The 16,940-nt window shown below is 42.5% G+C and overlaps 1 protein-coding gene and 1 pseudogene across 1 annotated transcript in view; one reads left to right on the forward strand and one right to left on the reverse strand.

Annotated features, from left to right (window-relative positions):
* LOC106591432 (monocyte to macrophage differentiation factor 2) overlaps positions 1-16,940 on the reverse strand; it is a 35,858-nt gene that overhangs the window by 14,073 nt on the left and 4,845 nt on the right. The window contains exons 2-3 of the mRNA XM_045711296.2: positions 1,223-1,304; positions 456-616 (exon numbers count right to left, since the gene is read on the reverse strand). Coding sequence (XP_045567252.1) covers positions 456-616; positions 1,223-1,304 — 243 coding nt within the window. The remainder of the gene's footprint in view (positions 1-455; positions 617-1,222; positions 1,305-16,940) is intronic.
* LOC123740247 (uncharacterized) lies at positions 9,403-9,466 on the forward strand (annotated as a pseudogene).

Consider the following 16,940-nt stretch of genomic DNA (forward strand, 5'->3'; position numbering starts at 1 on the left):
TTCTGATCCATGAACAAGACAGTTAACCCCCTGTTCCCCGGTAGACCGTCATTGTAAATAACAATTTGTTCTTAACTGACTTTTCTTTTTTTCTTTTTTTAATGTGGAAACAACACCCTACAGAGAAATTATTACAGGCTACATACTATCTAACCCTAAACCACAGTATAGACCATTACTACAACCCTGTTATAACATGATGATATTTTTACACTAGAACCACAGAATAACCCTGCAGAGACAAACATTACCATCTCTGTAATGACAACATCATTACATTAATATAACTCTAATCCCCTCCCAGAGAGGGAGAGATAGAGAGAGGGGGGAGAGGGTAGAGAGAGAGGGATAGAGAAAAATAAAAAGTGTTTTTGTGTGTGTTTTTGTGTGTGTTTTGTGTGTGTTTTGTGTGTGTTTTGTGTGTGTTTTGTGTGCGCGTGACTGTGTGTGTGTACCGTAGGTGGCTTTTCTTCCAGGTCACCGTGTGGAACAGAGTAGAGATGAGGAAGAGGGAGGTGAGCCCCGCCCCATAGAGCCAGGCTGAGACACGCTCCCATTGGTCCTCAGACAGGAAGTGCAGCACAGAGCTGCCCAATAGGCTGGGGATTACCCACAGCTGCAGGAAATAGAACACATACACAAATTATTCAATTCAACAATGGTGGTCCTTTGTAGCTCAGTGGGTTCAACTCCCAGGACCACCCAAACATAACACGGTGGTCCTCTGTAGCTCTGTTGGTTCAACTCCCAGGACAACCCAAACATAACACGGTGGTCCTCTGTAGCTCTGTTGGTTCAACTCCCAGGACCACCCAAACATAACACGGTGGTCCTCTGTTGGTTCAACTCCCAGGACAACCCAAACATAACACGGTGGTCCTCTGTAGCTCTGTTGGTTCAACTCCCAGGACCACCCAAACATAACATGTATGCACACATGACTGTTAGTCGCTTTGGACAAAAGTGTCTGCTAAGTGGCATTGTTAGATTATAATCATGATTATAATAATTATTATTTTATGTGTGTTACTGTGTGTTACTGTGTGTCAGTGGCAGTGTGTGTCTTATTGTGTGTGTCTCATTGTGTGTGTGTTTGTTTCGGTATGTATGTATGTATTTGTGTTTGTATGTGTGTGTTTGTATGTGTATATGTTCGTGTGTTTCTCTCTGTGTGTGTGTGTGTGTGTGTGTGTGTGTGTGTGTGTGTGTGTGTGTGTCTCACCGCGTGTGTAGCACAGTTTGCAGCATGTTCATAGTCTGTGGGTTGATACCTCTTATTGGACGGAACTCTGTTATTCATAAATCTGGAATTCAGAATAGACAACAAACAGAACAATCAGCGTTCTGCCTCGTTCATACAGTAACATCACTGACTACATATTATTAAATGTTACTCCTCGTTCATACAGTAACATCACTGATTCTATATCATTAAATGTTACTCCTCGTTCATACAGTAACATCACTGGCTACATGTTATTAAATGTTACTCCTCGTTCATACAGTAACATCACTGACTACATGTTATTAAATGTTACTCCTCGTTCATACAGTAACATCACTGACTACATGTTATTAAATATTACTCCTCGTTCTGACAGTAACATCACTGACTACATGTTATTAAATGTTACTCCTCGTTCTGACAGTAACATCACTGACTACATGTTATTAAATGTTACTCCTCGTTCTGACAGTAACATCACTGACTACATGTTATTAAATGTTACTCCTCGTTCATACAGTAACATCACTGACTACATGTTATTAAATATTACTCCTCGTTCTGACAGTAACATCACTGACTACGTTATTAAATGTTACTCCTCGTTCTGACAGTAACATCACTGACTACATGTTATTAAATGTTACTCCTCGTTCTGACAGTAACATCACTGACTACATGTTATTAAATGTTACTCCTCGTTCTGACAGTAACATCACTGACTACGTTATTAAATGTTACTCCTCGTTCTGACAGTAACATCACTGACTACATGTTATTAAATGTTACTCCTCGTTCATACAGTAACATCACTGACTACATGTTATTAAATATTACTCCTCGTTCTGACAGTAACATCACTGACTACGTTATTAAATGTTACTCCTCGTTCTGACAGTAACATCACTGACTACATGTTATTAAATGTTACTCCTCGTTCTGACAGTAACATCACTGACTACATGTTATTAAATGTTACTCCTCGTTCTGACAGTAACATCACTGACTACGTTATTAAATGTTACTCCTCGTTCTGACAGTAACATCACTGACTACATGTTATTAAATGTTACTCCTCGTTCATACAGTAACATCACTGACTACATGTTATTAAATATTACTCCTCGTTCTGACAGTAACATCACTGACTACGTTATTAAATGTTACTCCTCGTTCTGACAGTAACATCACTGACTACATGTTATTAAATGTTACTCCTCGTTCTGACAGTAACATCACTGACTACATGTTATTAAATGTTACTCCTCGTTCTGACAGTAACATCACTGACTACATGTTATTAAATGTTACTCCTCGTTCTGACAGTAACATCACTGGCTACATGTTATTAAATGTTACTCCTCGTTCATACAGTAACATCACTGACTACATGTTATTAAATGTTACTCCTCGTTCTGACAGTAACATCACTGGCTACATGTTATTAAATGTTACTCCTCGTTCTGACAGTAACATCACTGACTACATGTTATTAAATGTTACTCCTCGTTCATACAGTAACATCACTGACTACATGTTATTAAATGTTACTCCTTGTTCATACAGTAACATCACTGACTACATGTTATTAAATGTTACTCCTCGTTCATACAGTAACATCACTGACTACATGTTATTAAATGTTACTCCTCAGAGAGAATAAAGTAGACGGCATCGGTCAAAATCGTGATTTATGACCCTATGTCCGGATGATGCCTACATGCCCAAATAAGGGCATCCGGTCAGGACATCCTGGCGGGAAGGTGTCACGTGGTTAGGGCCATATAGTTGCATCCTGTTCTGTCTCGTGTTAGAGTGTGTGTTATTTTATATCTATATTGCATCTATTCCTTTGAAGTTGTCATGATGATTGATGTGTAGGGACCTCATTGAGCTGGGGGGGGGGGGGGGGGTTGTGTTTGAACATTTCAAAGAAGATGGCTCCACACCCCACCTATTTTATTGCTCTTAGGGTTGTCTATGAAGTAGGAATGTCCGGGGGGGGGGATTGTGTTGGAGGCAGACGCCTTATAAATAAGACCCAGAACAACACATGCGGCCCCAGAACACTAAACAAGATTTTAAAAATATACATGGATTTTGTGATCAGTGGCAAAGCAGTGATGACCGTAACAATGGAAGCAGGACCGCGGCTGAAACATAGAGAAAAGGCCCAGTATAAAGCAACAATATACGATGCGCCAAAAAAGCGGTTTCTATGCGTGTATAGAACCCAAATACCGCCCGCAACTGCACTGAAAGATCAAGTGATGATGTCTAATGGACAGCACTGGGGGTATCAGTTTGATTACCCGGCCTGTAGAGTGAAACTCTATACCGTAGCCGAAGGTGGACAATTTACAGACCAGACTTTAGGAGTGGACTACGGGGTTGAAGACTGGTTGGTTTTTCGCAAGGTTGTGTGTCCCGAACTGAGAGTTACCACAAAGGGGTATAGCTTGTTCACGGGCTACGAGACCCGTTGGGCAGGTACCCCAGAATCCTCAGGAAGAGTATTTCACAGGGTGAAAATACAGAGAAAGAATGGACTTCCTTGTGGCTGCGTGGAGTTCTATATCAGCAACGAGGAAACCCGCAACCAAAACATTTGTGATGGTGGCCTGACTGGGGATTTTAGGTTGCGCATGCTTATTCCTTTTAAAAGTTGGGATCTAATGGAATTGAAAATGTTAGAGTTGTTGGACGCTCTTTTTGTACAGAACCAACAGTGGCAGAGCATTGTTCGGCTAAGAAAGTACATAATATACTGCTCAAAAAAATAAAGGAAACACTTAAACAACACATCCTAGATCTGAATGAAAGAAATAATCTTATTAAATACTTTTTTCTTTACATAGTTGAATGTGCTGACAACAAAATCACACAAAAATAATCAATGGAAATCCAATTTATCAACCCATGGAGGTCTGGATTTGGAGTCACACTCAAAATTAAAGTGGAAAACCACACTACAGGCTGATCCAACTTTGATGTAATGTCCTTAAAACAAGTCAAAATGAGGCTCAGTAGTGTGTGTGGCCTCCACGTGCCTGTATGACCTCCCTACAACGCCTGGGCATGCTCCTGATGAGGTGGCGGATGGTCTCCTGAGGGATCTGCCAACTCCTGGACAGTCTGTGGTGCAACGTGGCGTTGGTGGATGGAGCGAGACATGATGTCCCAGATGTGCTCAATTGGATTCAGGTCTGGGGAACGGGCGGGCCAGTCCATAGCATCAATGCCTTCCTCTTGCAGGAACTGCTGACACACTCCAGCCACATGAGGTCTAGCATTGTCTTGCATTAGGAGGAACCCAGGGCCAACCGCACCAGCATATGGTCTCACAAGGGGTCTGAGGATCTCATCTCGGTACCTAATGGCAGTCAGGCTACCTCTGGCAAGCACATGGAGGGCTGTGCGGCCCCCCAAAGAAATGCCACCCCACACCATGACTGACCCACCGCCAAACCGGTCATGCTGGAGGATGTTGCAGGCAGCAGAAGGTTCTCCACGGCGTCTCCAGACTCTGTCACGTCTGTCACGTGCTCAGTGTGAACCTGCTTTCATCTGTGAAGAGCACAGGGCGCCAGTGGCGAATTTGCCAATCTTGGTGTTCTCTGGCAAATGCCAAACGCCCTGCACGGTGTTGGGCTGTAAGCACAACCCCCACCTGTGGACGTCGGGCCCTCATACCACCCTCATGGAGTCTGTTTCTGACCGTTTGAGCAGACACATGCACATTTGTGGCCTGCTGGAGGTCATTTTGCAGGGCTCTGGCAGTGCTTCTCCTGCTCCTCCTTGCACAAAGGCGGAGGTAGCGGTCCTGCTGCTGGGTTGTTGCCCTCCTATGGCCTCCTCCACGTCTCCTGATGTACTGGCCTGTCTCCTGGTAGCGCCTCCATGCTCTGGACACTATGCTGACAGAGACAGCAAACCTTCTTGCCACAGCTCGCATTGATGTGCCATCCTGGATGAGCTGCACTACCTGAGCCACTTGTGTGGGTTGTAGACTCCGTCTCATGCTACCACTAGAATGAAAGCACCGCCAGCATTCAAAAGTGACCAAAACATCAGCCAGGAAGCATAGGAACTGAAAAGTGGTCTGTGGTCCCCACCTGCAGAACCACTCCTTTATTGGGGGTGTCTTGCTAATTGCCTATAATTTCCACCTGTTGTCTATTCCATTTGCACAACAGCATGTGAAATGTATTGTCAATCAGTGTTGCTTCCTAAGTGGACAGTTTGATTTCACAGAAGTGTGATTGACTTGGAGTTACATTGTGTTGTTTAAGTGTTCCCTTTCTTTTTTTGAGCAGTGTATATACGAATCCTGAGGATTATGATTCAAAGGAACCCCAAGAAGGATCATCCTCAGAAGGGTCAGCCCCCAAAGAAAACTAAGTACGTGGCTGCGTTAACCACGCCCTGACCCCCCAAAGGACTTGTTCTACAATAAAAGGAGGTCCCTTAAAGCCTCCACTTCTTCATTTCAGCATATACCATGGATATTCCTACAACATACCAGGACTCCGATAAGTCATGGGGGCCAGACCCTAAGGACTCTATGCCTCGCAGCCAACCATTCTACTCCCCCCAGCCAAGACTCCCCCCAGCCTACATGAACTGAAGGAGGCGATCTACATCCACGAGAAACTCAAAGAAATCCGACACACCCTGGTGGACGACAACAAATACAGGGAAGCTGTGGTGGCGGATATGATGACTTTCTGGCTCAACAAAAGCCAAGAGAACGAATGACAATACACATTTGTTATTTAGATGTAAAGCAATGGGGAACTACATACATACGATGTTAGAGACAATAAATATTTGTTTTTCTTTTGAAAGAACTTACAAATGTGATGCATCAAATTATTGAAAATAAAGTGAACAATGTATCGTTCTGCACAACCCATAACACATGGGCTAATGTAGAGCGTGTGCTAAAAATGGAGCAAATCATGAATCATGTACTACATACGGGCGAGAGTCTACAATGGACACAACTGGTCTCACGTCTTGTGGATGATTCTGAAGAACTAGAAACAACCTTGTCTAAGATTTTATTTTATTTGTTTGAAACACTGTTTAATTGTAACATGTATCATATTTGTTGTTTATATACTTATATAGCGGATGTGTGTTTTAAAAATTCAGCGACACAAGCCTGTAAATCTAAACCAAATATACAGGGTGTTGCATGCTTGGATCGTTGAGAAAACGGGGACAAGTATCCTGCAACAAATCCTGAATTGTCTGTATACGTAATACTTGATGATTGCAAAAATAAAAATACAAAATGAAAATGAAATGTTGCCGTTATTTGAAAGTGGCTCATTAATGTTATTGTACCTCAGAGAGGCAGGAAGGATGGCGGAGCAGATGTTGAAAAACGTGTATTATACCCCCTCTAACCCGGGGTCTTATGGGGGTAAGGAGTGTTTACAGAGAGCTATAGCCGAAGAAACAGGTAGCCGGTTAGAATTTGCTCAAGTGAATGAGTGGTTAGCCGCGCAGGATGCTTATACTCTGCATAAACCTGTACGAAAACAATTTCCAAGAAATATAGTTTTTTCTACTGATCCCTTGTCCCAGTTTCAGGCGGATCTATGTGACATGCAGGCCCTTGCAGATAAAAATGATGGAAATCGATACATGCTAACGGTTATAGATATTTTCTCTAAAATGGCATTTGTAAGGGTCTTAAAAAATAAGAGCGGGGCAGAGGTGACCAGGGCCTTTGACGCTATCTTGAAGGCAGGAGGAGTCCCCAAGAAAGTGCAGAGTGATGGTGTAAAATAATTTTTTAATAATACTTTTCAGAAACTCATGAAGAAGCACAATATAGTACATTTTGCTACAGGCTCGGATTTGAAAGCTTCAGTTGTTGAACGCTTTAACAGAACTCTGAAGGAGCGGATGTGGAGATATTTTACAGCTCACAACACGCATAGATATATTGATATAGTTCAAGATTTAGTAAAGGGTTACAACTACCATAAGAGTATAAGGATGAAGCCCGCAGAGGTCTCTTCTGAAAACTCTTTTCAAGTCTTTAAAAATCTGTATGGTTTGTTCCCCCTTCGCCGTAAGAAAAAAAAAGATTTTAAATTCAAAGTGGGGGACTTGGTACGTATATCCAAGTTGAGGGGTGTTTTCGACAAAAAATATGAGCAAGGTTACAGCGATGAGTTGTTCACCGTTACCGAATGTCTACCGCGCATACCCCCTGTCTACATGTTAAAAGATTATGACGGGGAGCTAACATTATCTTCAACACATTTGGCCGTATCCAAATCATTTCCCGCTGTTTGATATTTTCAGGACCCTGCATTTGTTTTTTAAGTCTATCCAACTCTTGTTGAGGCACCAAGTACATTTTATTTGCCATCACACTCTGTGTTCAACCCCCACGTCTGGCAGCAATAAGGCTGGTGATGAAGGGCACAGCTATAGTTAGCAACGGCAGAAGAAAACCCCCAGACTGTTGTAGGCTATGTCTTTTCTTTTGAAGACTGGCTCTTTTATTGGCAAAGAGTTTGATTGCGGTCTTTTGTCTCTTTAATTTTTTTAATTGGGTCAGGGTGAGTGGAATGCGCCCTTTGAGAAGATTCAAAGCAATCTCACATAGGGATAATATGAGATCTGAAGAACAGTGACCCAAGATGGCCTTCCGTTCTTTAGCTGTAGCCCCAACTAGGCTTCTCAAGAGGGGCAGGTTTCTTTTAAAATGCAGAGACATAGCGGTTACTTTTTAGGAATGTACGCAGCCGGCCACTCCCACGGGAACAGGCCGGTTCGGAGCCTCAGGTGTTTACGTTTACATTTACATTATAGTAATTTAGCAGACGCTCTTATCCAGAGCGACTTACAGTAGTGAATACATACATTTCATTTTCATTTCATGCATTTTTTTTTTGTACTGGCCCCCCGTGGGAATCGAACCCACAACCCTGGCGTTGCACACACCATGCTCTACCAACTGAGCCACAGGGAAGGCTGTGTTCTGGAGTATTTGCTTTTAAATCCACGATTAAATAAGAAAATGGCGCTTTGGTAGCGTCCTCATAGCTCTCCATAAAGTAGGATTTCCTTCCCGGGTACATCTGCTGAGCTAGAGTGTTAATTTGTAGTTTGTTTCTAGGGTTTTTGAACAAAACCATGTAATTGGCGTTCAAACTAATGTTATGGCTATTTTTACCTTGGTGAAACACATTCTGCACCAAGTAAAGCATGGACAGGTTTCTATGATGAGTATATTGGGTAAAAGCTCGTGCAATTTCAGGATGTTCGCTACCTGCAAATAGCATATCGTCCAAAACCAGCAGATTGTTTTTATGAGGAGGTAAAAGTTCATAATCAGACAGGGATTCAGGTATTCCTTCAACACACTTGATTTTTATTTTCTTCAACAGTTCATCATACAAAGGCTGATAACACGAATAACACCACACAATATTGTCAGGCTTCTGAGATAACACATGTTCAGAATTCTCTAAAATACTTTTTACAAAACAAGTTTTACCACTGTTGGAGGGGCCTGCGATTAAGGCCGAAATTGGTAGTTGCAACCGGGGGTCAAAACCTTCTACAGCAGCCATTATATCTTAAGCTTTAAGACACACTGGGGCTTGTAGCATAAGTCAGTAGCCAAAGGGCAATGTGGTCCCGTCAGATAAAAGCAGTCTCTTGTCATAGACTACCTTAAATATTTTAGTAAGTGGGGCATTCCTTAGATGGAAGCCCTTTTTATCCCTAACTATTATTTTTTTTTTTTTAGGAGCTAAAAATCTCCAAGTCACTATTCCGATCGTTTATGAACCCCTCGACCAAGCGTGTGATTGATTACAAGTTTACACGCGGGGCATTTTCGTAGTTTTGAGTCACGCCTTTGGCTTTCAACAGCACGTGATTGTCTTCAGTCCTAAAAGCATAGCTTTTGGGCCCACAGGAGGACCATTCTGTGATATGGTCACCATCTGAGTTCACTCGTTAAAAAAAATCAAAAGTCGATTCTATTTCAAGTTCTACAAATAAAGTTGAAACATCACAGCAATATTCTAGGGGTGGTTTTTGAGAGTCTGAATGTCAGTTTGAACCCTGTTTGACCCCAACCATGACCAGAACCATCAGAGGGGTTGTGTTCTATATATGAGGGCCTCTCTTAGGTTTGTATTGTGCTTGCTTTGGCAGCACATATACTAAAATTGGATCGATACAGAGAAGATTAGCATGGCCCCTTCTCCATTGCACCAGGGCAATGTCTTGCCTCAAGAATGAAAAATGTGAAATTTCGTATTGGTCTGAAAAACCAAATTCCAAAAATTCTTCGGGTTCTTTAATGATCGACGTTGTTAGCATATTGCATCTCTGCGAAAGCTTCCCCCAAAGAGAGTTTAAGTACAATTTCGACACATTTCGTTTGGTTTTGTTGACCTCTATTCTGTCAGGGTCAAGAAGTAAGCCTTCTCGTCGTGATAGTCTCGAATGTACTTGTCTTTGCGCTCTTGATCTGTGACCGATGAAGGATAGCCTGAAGCCATTTGCTTGCATCTCAAGAAGGTCTTGATGTACTCTTTAAAAAGAGTGTCTGATTTGCTGGAAAAGTTCCACACTTCAAAGATTTTGGCCATGCGATACCCCTTCTCTAGAGCCTTAGAGAATTCAACTGTGACCCTTACACCTGTCAGGGCTCTTTCCTGATCTGAGTGATCACAAGGCTTTTCCTGGTTGTTGTTTTCACTGCAGGTGTGACATAGGGGAAAGAAAAGTTTTCCTTGAGGTCCCTTGTAAGGCAATACTGGTATAAACAAACCCCTAGGAGGGTAGACAGTTGCTTTGATCAGACCAAAATTGTTTTGGGGTAAGTCAAAGTCACGGTGAATAATTTCAGGATGCCCCATAGGATAGCATGAGGGACTCATTACATGAGGATAAAAGATTGTAAAATCTACATATCCCATTGTCTCGTCGGGTTGCGCTACATACTGCAAAGTCAAAGCATTGGTACGGCCTCCATACAAGGCCTGTCGTGGTTCCAAGGGTTCTGGTGTGTCAAAGCTGGAAAGGAAAGCTCGAACATGAGGATCAGACTTTTTGAGTGCGGTCCACTCATGCTCCCACATCACATTCACTTTCAAACCGTAAGTAGCCTGTAAAGATTCCAATTTGTCTTGAAACTCTTGGTACATTTCCCCAAAAGTATTTTTGGTTAGGACACACATGGCCTGTGGCTCAAAGCAAGATTTACAACCGTGGAAGAAACAACCGTTGTACTCAAACACGGTCTCAACGCCGTCAATACAGTAACATCACTGATTCTATATCATTAAATGTTACTCCTCGTTCATACAGTAACATCACTGACTACATGTTATTAATGTTACTCCTCGTTCATACAGTAACATCACTGACTACATGTTATTAAATGTTACTCCTCGTTCATACAGTAACATCACTGACTACATGTTATTAAATGTTACTCCTCGTTCATACAGTAACATCACTGACTACATGTTATTAAATGTTACTCCTCATTCATACAGTAACATCACTGACTACATGTTATTAAATGTTACTCCTCGTTCATACAGTAACATCACTGACTACATGTTATTAAATGTTACTCCTCGTTCATACAGTAACATCACTGACTACATGTTATTAAATGTTACTCCTCGTTCATACAGTATCATCACTGACTACATGTTATTAAATGTTACTCCTCGTTCATACAGTAACATCACTGACTACATGTTATTAAATGTTACTCCTCGTTCATACAGTAACATCACTGACTACATGTTATTAAATGTTACTCCTCGTTCATACAGTAACATCACTGACTACATGTTATTAAATGTTACTCCTCATTCATACAGTAACATCACTGACTACATGTTATTAAATGTTACTCCTCGTTCTGACAGTAACATCACTGACTACATGTTATTAAATGTTACTCCTCGTTCATACAGTAACATCACTGACTACATGTTATTAAATGTTACTCCTCGTTCATACAGTAACATCACTGACTACATATTATTAAATGATACTGCCCCCTCCCTCTATTCATCCCCTCTCTCCCCCCCTCATTTTCTCTCTCTCTCTACCTCCCTCCATCAGTCTGTTTGTTCTCTCTCTCTACCTCCCTCCATCAGTCTGTTTGTTCTCTCTCTCCACCTCCCTCCATCAGTCTGTTTGTTCTCTCTCTCCACCTCCCTCCATCAGTCTGTGTTTGTTCTCTCTCCACAAGAGGTCGACCGATTAATTAGGCCTGATTTCAAGTTTTCATAACAATTTTTTTCAGACCTTTATTTAACTAGGCAAGTCAGTTAATAAGAACACATTCTTATTTTCAATGACGGCCTAGGAACGGTGAGTTAACTGCCTTGTTCAGGGGCAGAACGACAGATTTTTACCTTGTCAGCTCGGGGATTCAATCTTACAACCTTACGTAGTCCAACGCTCTAACCACCTGCTTTACATTGCACTACACGAGGAGCCTGCCTGTTACGCGAATGCAGTAAGAAGCCAAGGTAAGTTGCTAGCTGGAATTAAACGTATCTTATAAAATACAATCAATCAATCATAATCACTAGTTAACTACACATGGTTGATGATATTACTAGTTCATCTAGCCTGTCCTGCGTTGCATATAATCGCTTAGGTACACGTTGCTCCAACCATAAACATCAATGCATTTCTTAAAATCAATACACAAGTATATATTTTTAAACCTGCATATTTAGTTAATATTGCCTGCTAACATGAATTTCTTTTAACTAGGGAAAATGTGTCACCTCTTGCAAACAGAGTCAGGGTATATACAGCAGTTTGGGCCGCCTGGCTCGTTGCGAACTGTGAAGACTATTTCTTCCTAACAAAGACAGCCAACTTCGCCAAACAGGGGATGATTTAACAAAAGCGCATTTGCGAAAATAGCACAATCGTTGCACAACTGTACCTAACCATAAACATCAATGCCTTTCTTAAAATCAATACACAGAAGTATATATTTTTAAACCTGCATATTTAGCTAAAAGAAATCCAGGTTAGCAGGCAATATTAACCAGGTGAAATTGTGTAATTTTGCGTTCATTGCACGCAGTCAGGGTATATGCAACAGTTTGGGCCGCCTGGCTCGTTGCAAACTAATTTGCCAGAATTTTACGTAATTATGACATAACATTGAAGGTTGTGCAATGTAACAGGAATATTTAGACTTAGGGATGCCACCCGTTAGATAAAATACGGAACACTTTCGTATTTCACTGACAGGAAAACGTTTTGTTTTCGAGATTATAGTTTCCGGATTCGACCATATTAATGACCTATGGCTCGTATTTCTGTGTGTTATTATGTTATAATTAAGTCTATGATTTGATAGAGCAGTCTGACTGAGCGATGGTAGGCAGCAGCAGGCTCGTAAGCATTCATTCAAACAGCACCTTCGTGCGTTTGCCAGCAGCCCTTCGCAATGCATTACGCTGTTTATGACTTAGGCTGGTGTAACCGATGTGAAATGGCTAGCTAGTTAGCCGGGTGTGCGCTAATAGCGTTTCAAACGTTACTCGCTCTGAGACTTGGAGTAGTTGTTCCCCTTGCTCTGCATGGGTAACGCTGCTTCGAGGGTGGCTGTTGTTGATGTGTTCCTGGTTCGAGCCCAGGTAGGGGCGAGGAGAGGGACGGAAGCTATACTGTTACACTGGCAATACTAAAGTGCCTATAAGAACATCCAATAGTCAAAGGCATATGAAATACAAATGGTATAGAGAGAAATAGTCCTATAATTCCTATAATAACTACAACCTAAAACTTCTTACCTGGGAATATTGAAGACTCATGTTAAAAGGAACCACCAGCTTTCATATGTTCCCATGTTCTGAGCAAGGAACTTAAACGTTAGCTTTTTTACATGGCACATATTGCACTTTTACTTTCTTCTCCAACACTTTGTTTTTGCATTATTTAAACCAAATTGAACATGTTTCATTATTTATTTGAGGCTAAATTGATTTTATTGATATATTATATTAAGTTAAAATAAGTGTTCATTCAGTATTGTTGTAATTGTCATTATTACAAATAAAAAAATAAAAAAAATAAAAAACAGCTTTTTTTGGTCCTCCAACAATCGGTATCGGCGTTGAAAAATCATAATCAGTCGACCTCTACTCTCCATCTCCCTCCATCAGTCTGTTTGTTTTGTCTGATTGATAACAATCAGAGATGTTCTTTCAGAGTTCTGGATTCTCTCTCTCTCAGAAACCTGCTTTTTGCCATGACTACAGTTGCCTGGCAACTGCCAGTAACCACGGATCGACTGAGGCCGAAATAAGACGTCTGTCACACACACACACACACACACACACACACACACACACACACACACACACACACACACACACACACACACACACACACACACACACACACACACACACACACACACACACACACACACAGTAGCTGTAGAGTGGTGATGTCACTGTAGCCATGGAAACCCCCGAGCAAGGAATTTTTTATGTCACTGAAAACTCCCTTTTTCTCTTCTCTCTCCTCTCCCTCCATCCCCGTCTCCTCCCATCCTTCTCCTCACTCCCAGGATCCATCTCTCCCTCCATCCTTCTCCTCACTCCCAGATCCATCTCTCCCTCCATCCCTGTCTCCTTCCATCCTTCTCACTCCCAGATCCATCTCTCCCTGCATCCCCGTCTCCTCCCATCCTTCTCCTCACTCCCAGATCCATCTCTCCCTCCATCCTTCTCCTCACTCCCAGATCCATCTCTCCCTCCATCCCTGTCTCCTCCCATCCTTCTCCTCACTCCCAGATCCATCTCTCCCTCCATCCCTGTCTCCTTCCATCCTTCTCACTCCCAGATCCATCTCTCCCTCCATCCCTGTCTCCTCCCATCCTTCTCCTCACCCCCAGCCCCCCCCCACCCTCCCACTCCCGTCCTCCTCCCCCATCCCGCTCCTTCCTCCCTCACTCCCAGATCCATCTCTCCCTCCATCCCTGTCTCCTCCCATCCTTCTCCTCACTCCCAGATCCATCTCTCCCTCCATCCCTGTCTCCTCCCATCCTTCTCCTCACTCCCAGATCCATCTCTCCTCCCATCCTTCTCCTCACTCCCAGATCCATCTCTCCCTCCATCCCTGTCTCCTCCCATCCTTCTCCTCACTCCCAGATCCATCTCTCCCTCCATCCCTGTCTCCTCCCATCCTTCTCCTCACTCCCAGATCCATCTCTCCCTCCTTTCTTCTCAGTGATTAAATTAGCCTGAAGAAAAGAGGATGTGGGAGACAGGAACACACACAAGACATGTAGACACGGTGTGTGTGTGTGTGTGTAACGTCAGCGGTTATATCTGGGCCACATAGAAAGAGGCGGGGTGGTGTGTGTGTGTGTTCCTGTCCCTGTGAAAGAACAGAGTTACTGTCACTGTCACCACCGCACACACACACACACACGAAGAGTTGCATTAGCTCCCAGGGCTTTAACTCAACTGGATAACACAGTCACAGGGTTCAACCCCAGTCTGTCACACACAGACTCCTGGCCCAGTAAGTCTCTGTAATGTGTTCTGGGGTGAAGTTTCCCCTAGGTACAGACCTAGGATCAGTGTCCCCTAGGTACAGACCTAGGATCAGTGTCCCCTAGGTACAGACCTAGGATCAGTGTCCCCTAGGTACAGACCTAGGATCAGTTTCCCCTAGGTACAGACCTAGGATCAGTTCCCCTAGGATCAGTTTCCCCTAGGTACAGACCTAGGATCAGTGTCCCCTAGGTACAGACCTAGGATCAGTTTCCCCTAGGTACAGACCTAGGATCAGTTTCCCCTAGGTACAGACCTAGGATCAGTTTCCCCTAGGTACAGACCTAGGATCAGTTTCCCCTAGGATCAGTTTCCCCTAGGTACAGACCTAGGATCAGTTTCCCTAGGTACAGACATAGGATCAGTTTCCCCTAGGTAGAGACATAGGATCAGTTTCCCCTCTCCCAATCCTAACCTTAACCATTAGTGGATAAAATGCAAAACGGACCCAAGACCATGAAGAGGAGCAACATCACCCTCGTCCCTATAAACTAGTCTCTAAACACTATAAAGTAGGTAGAGGTTGTCCCTCTAGTCTCTAAACACTATAAAGTAGGTAGAGGTTGTCTCTCTAGTCTCTAAACACTATAAAGTAGGTAGAGGTTGTCCCTCTAGTCTCTAAACACTATAAAGTAGGTAGAGGTTGTCCCTCTCTAGTCTCTAAACACTATAAAGTAGGTAGAGGTTGTCTCTCTAGTCTCTAAACACTATAAAGTAGGTAGAGGTTGTCTCTCTAGTCTCTAAACACTATAAAGTAGGTAGAGGTTGTCCCTCTAGTCTCTAAACACTATAAAGTAGGTAGAGGTTGTCCCTCTCTAGTCTCTAAACACTATAAAGTAGGTAGAGGTTGTCTCTCTAGTCTCTAAACACTATAAAGTAGGTAGAGGTTGTCCCTCTCTAGTCTCTAAACACTATAAAGTAGGTAGAGGTTGTCCCTCTCTAGTCTCTAAACACTATAAAGTAGGTAGAGGTTGTCCCTCTCTAGTCTCTAAACACTATAAAGTAGGTAGAGGTTGTCCCTCTAGTCTCTAAACACTATAAAGTAGGTAGAGGTTGTCCCTCTAGTCTCTAAACACTATAAAGTAGGTAGAGGTTTCCCTCCCTAGTCTCTAAACACTATAAAGTAGGTAGAGGTTGTCCCTCTCTAGTCTCTAAACACTATAAAGTAGGTAGAGGTTGTCCCTCTCTAGTCTCTAAACACTATAAAGTAGGTAGAGGTTTCCCTCTCTAGTCTCTAAACACTATAAAGTAGGTAGAGGTTGTCCCTCTAGTCTCTAAACACTATAAAGTAGGTAGAGGTTGTCCCTCTCTAGTCTCTAAACACTATAAAGTAGGTAGAGGTTGTCCCTCTCTAGTCTCTAAACACTATAAAGTAGGTAGAGGTTGTCCCTCTAGTCTCTAAACACTATAAAGTAGGTAGAGGTTGTCCCTCTAGTCTCTAAACACTATAAAGTAGGTAGAGGTTGTCCCTCTCTAGTCTCTAAACACTATAAAGTAGGTAGAGGTTGTCCCTCTAGTCTCTAAACACTATAAAGTAGGTAGAGGTTGTCCCTCTAGTCTCTAAACACTATAAAGTAGGTAGAGGTTGTCCCTCTAGTCTCTAAACACTATAAAGTAGGTAGAGGTTGTCCCTCTCTAGTCTCTAAACACTATAAAGTAGGTAGAGGTTGTCCCTCTACTCTCTAAACACTATAAAGTAGGTAGAGGTTGTCCCTCTAGTCTCTAAACACTATAAAGTAGGTAGAGGTTGTCCCTCTAGTCTCTAAACACTATAAAGTAGGTAGAGGTTGTCCCTCTCTAGTCTCTAAACACTATAAAGTAGGTAGAGGTTGTCCCTCTAAACACTATAAAGTAGGTAGAGGTTGTCCCTCTAAACACTATAAAGTAGGTAGAGGTTGTCCCTCTAGTCTCTAAACACTATAAAGTAGGTAGAGGTTGTCCCTCTCTAGTCTCTAAACACTATAAAGTAGGTAGAGGTTGTCCCTCTAAACACTATAAAGTAGGTAGAGGTTGTCCCTCTAAACACTATAAAGTAGGTAGAGGTTGTCCCTCTCCAGTCTCTAAACACTATAAAGTAGGTAGAGGTTGTCCCTCTAAACACTATAAAGTAGGTA

The sequence above is a fragment of the Salmo salar genome, chromosome 02, assembly GCF_965601325.2.
Source record: "Salmo salar chromosome 02, fSalSal1, whole genome shotgun sequence".
Classification (NCBI taxonomy): Eukaryota; Metazoa; Chordata; class Actinopteri; order Salmoniformes; family Salmonidae; genus Salmo; species Salmo salar.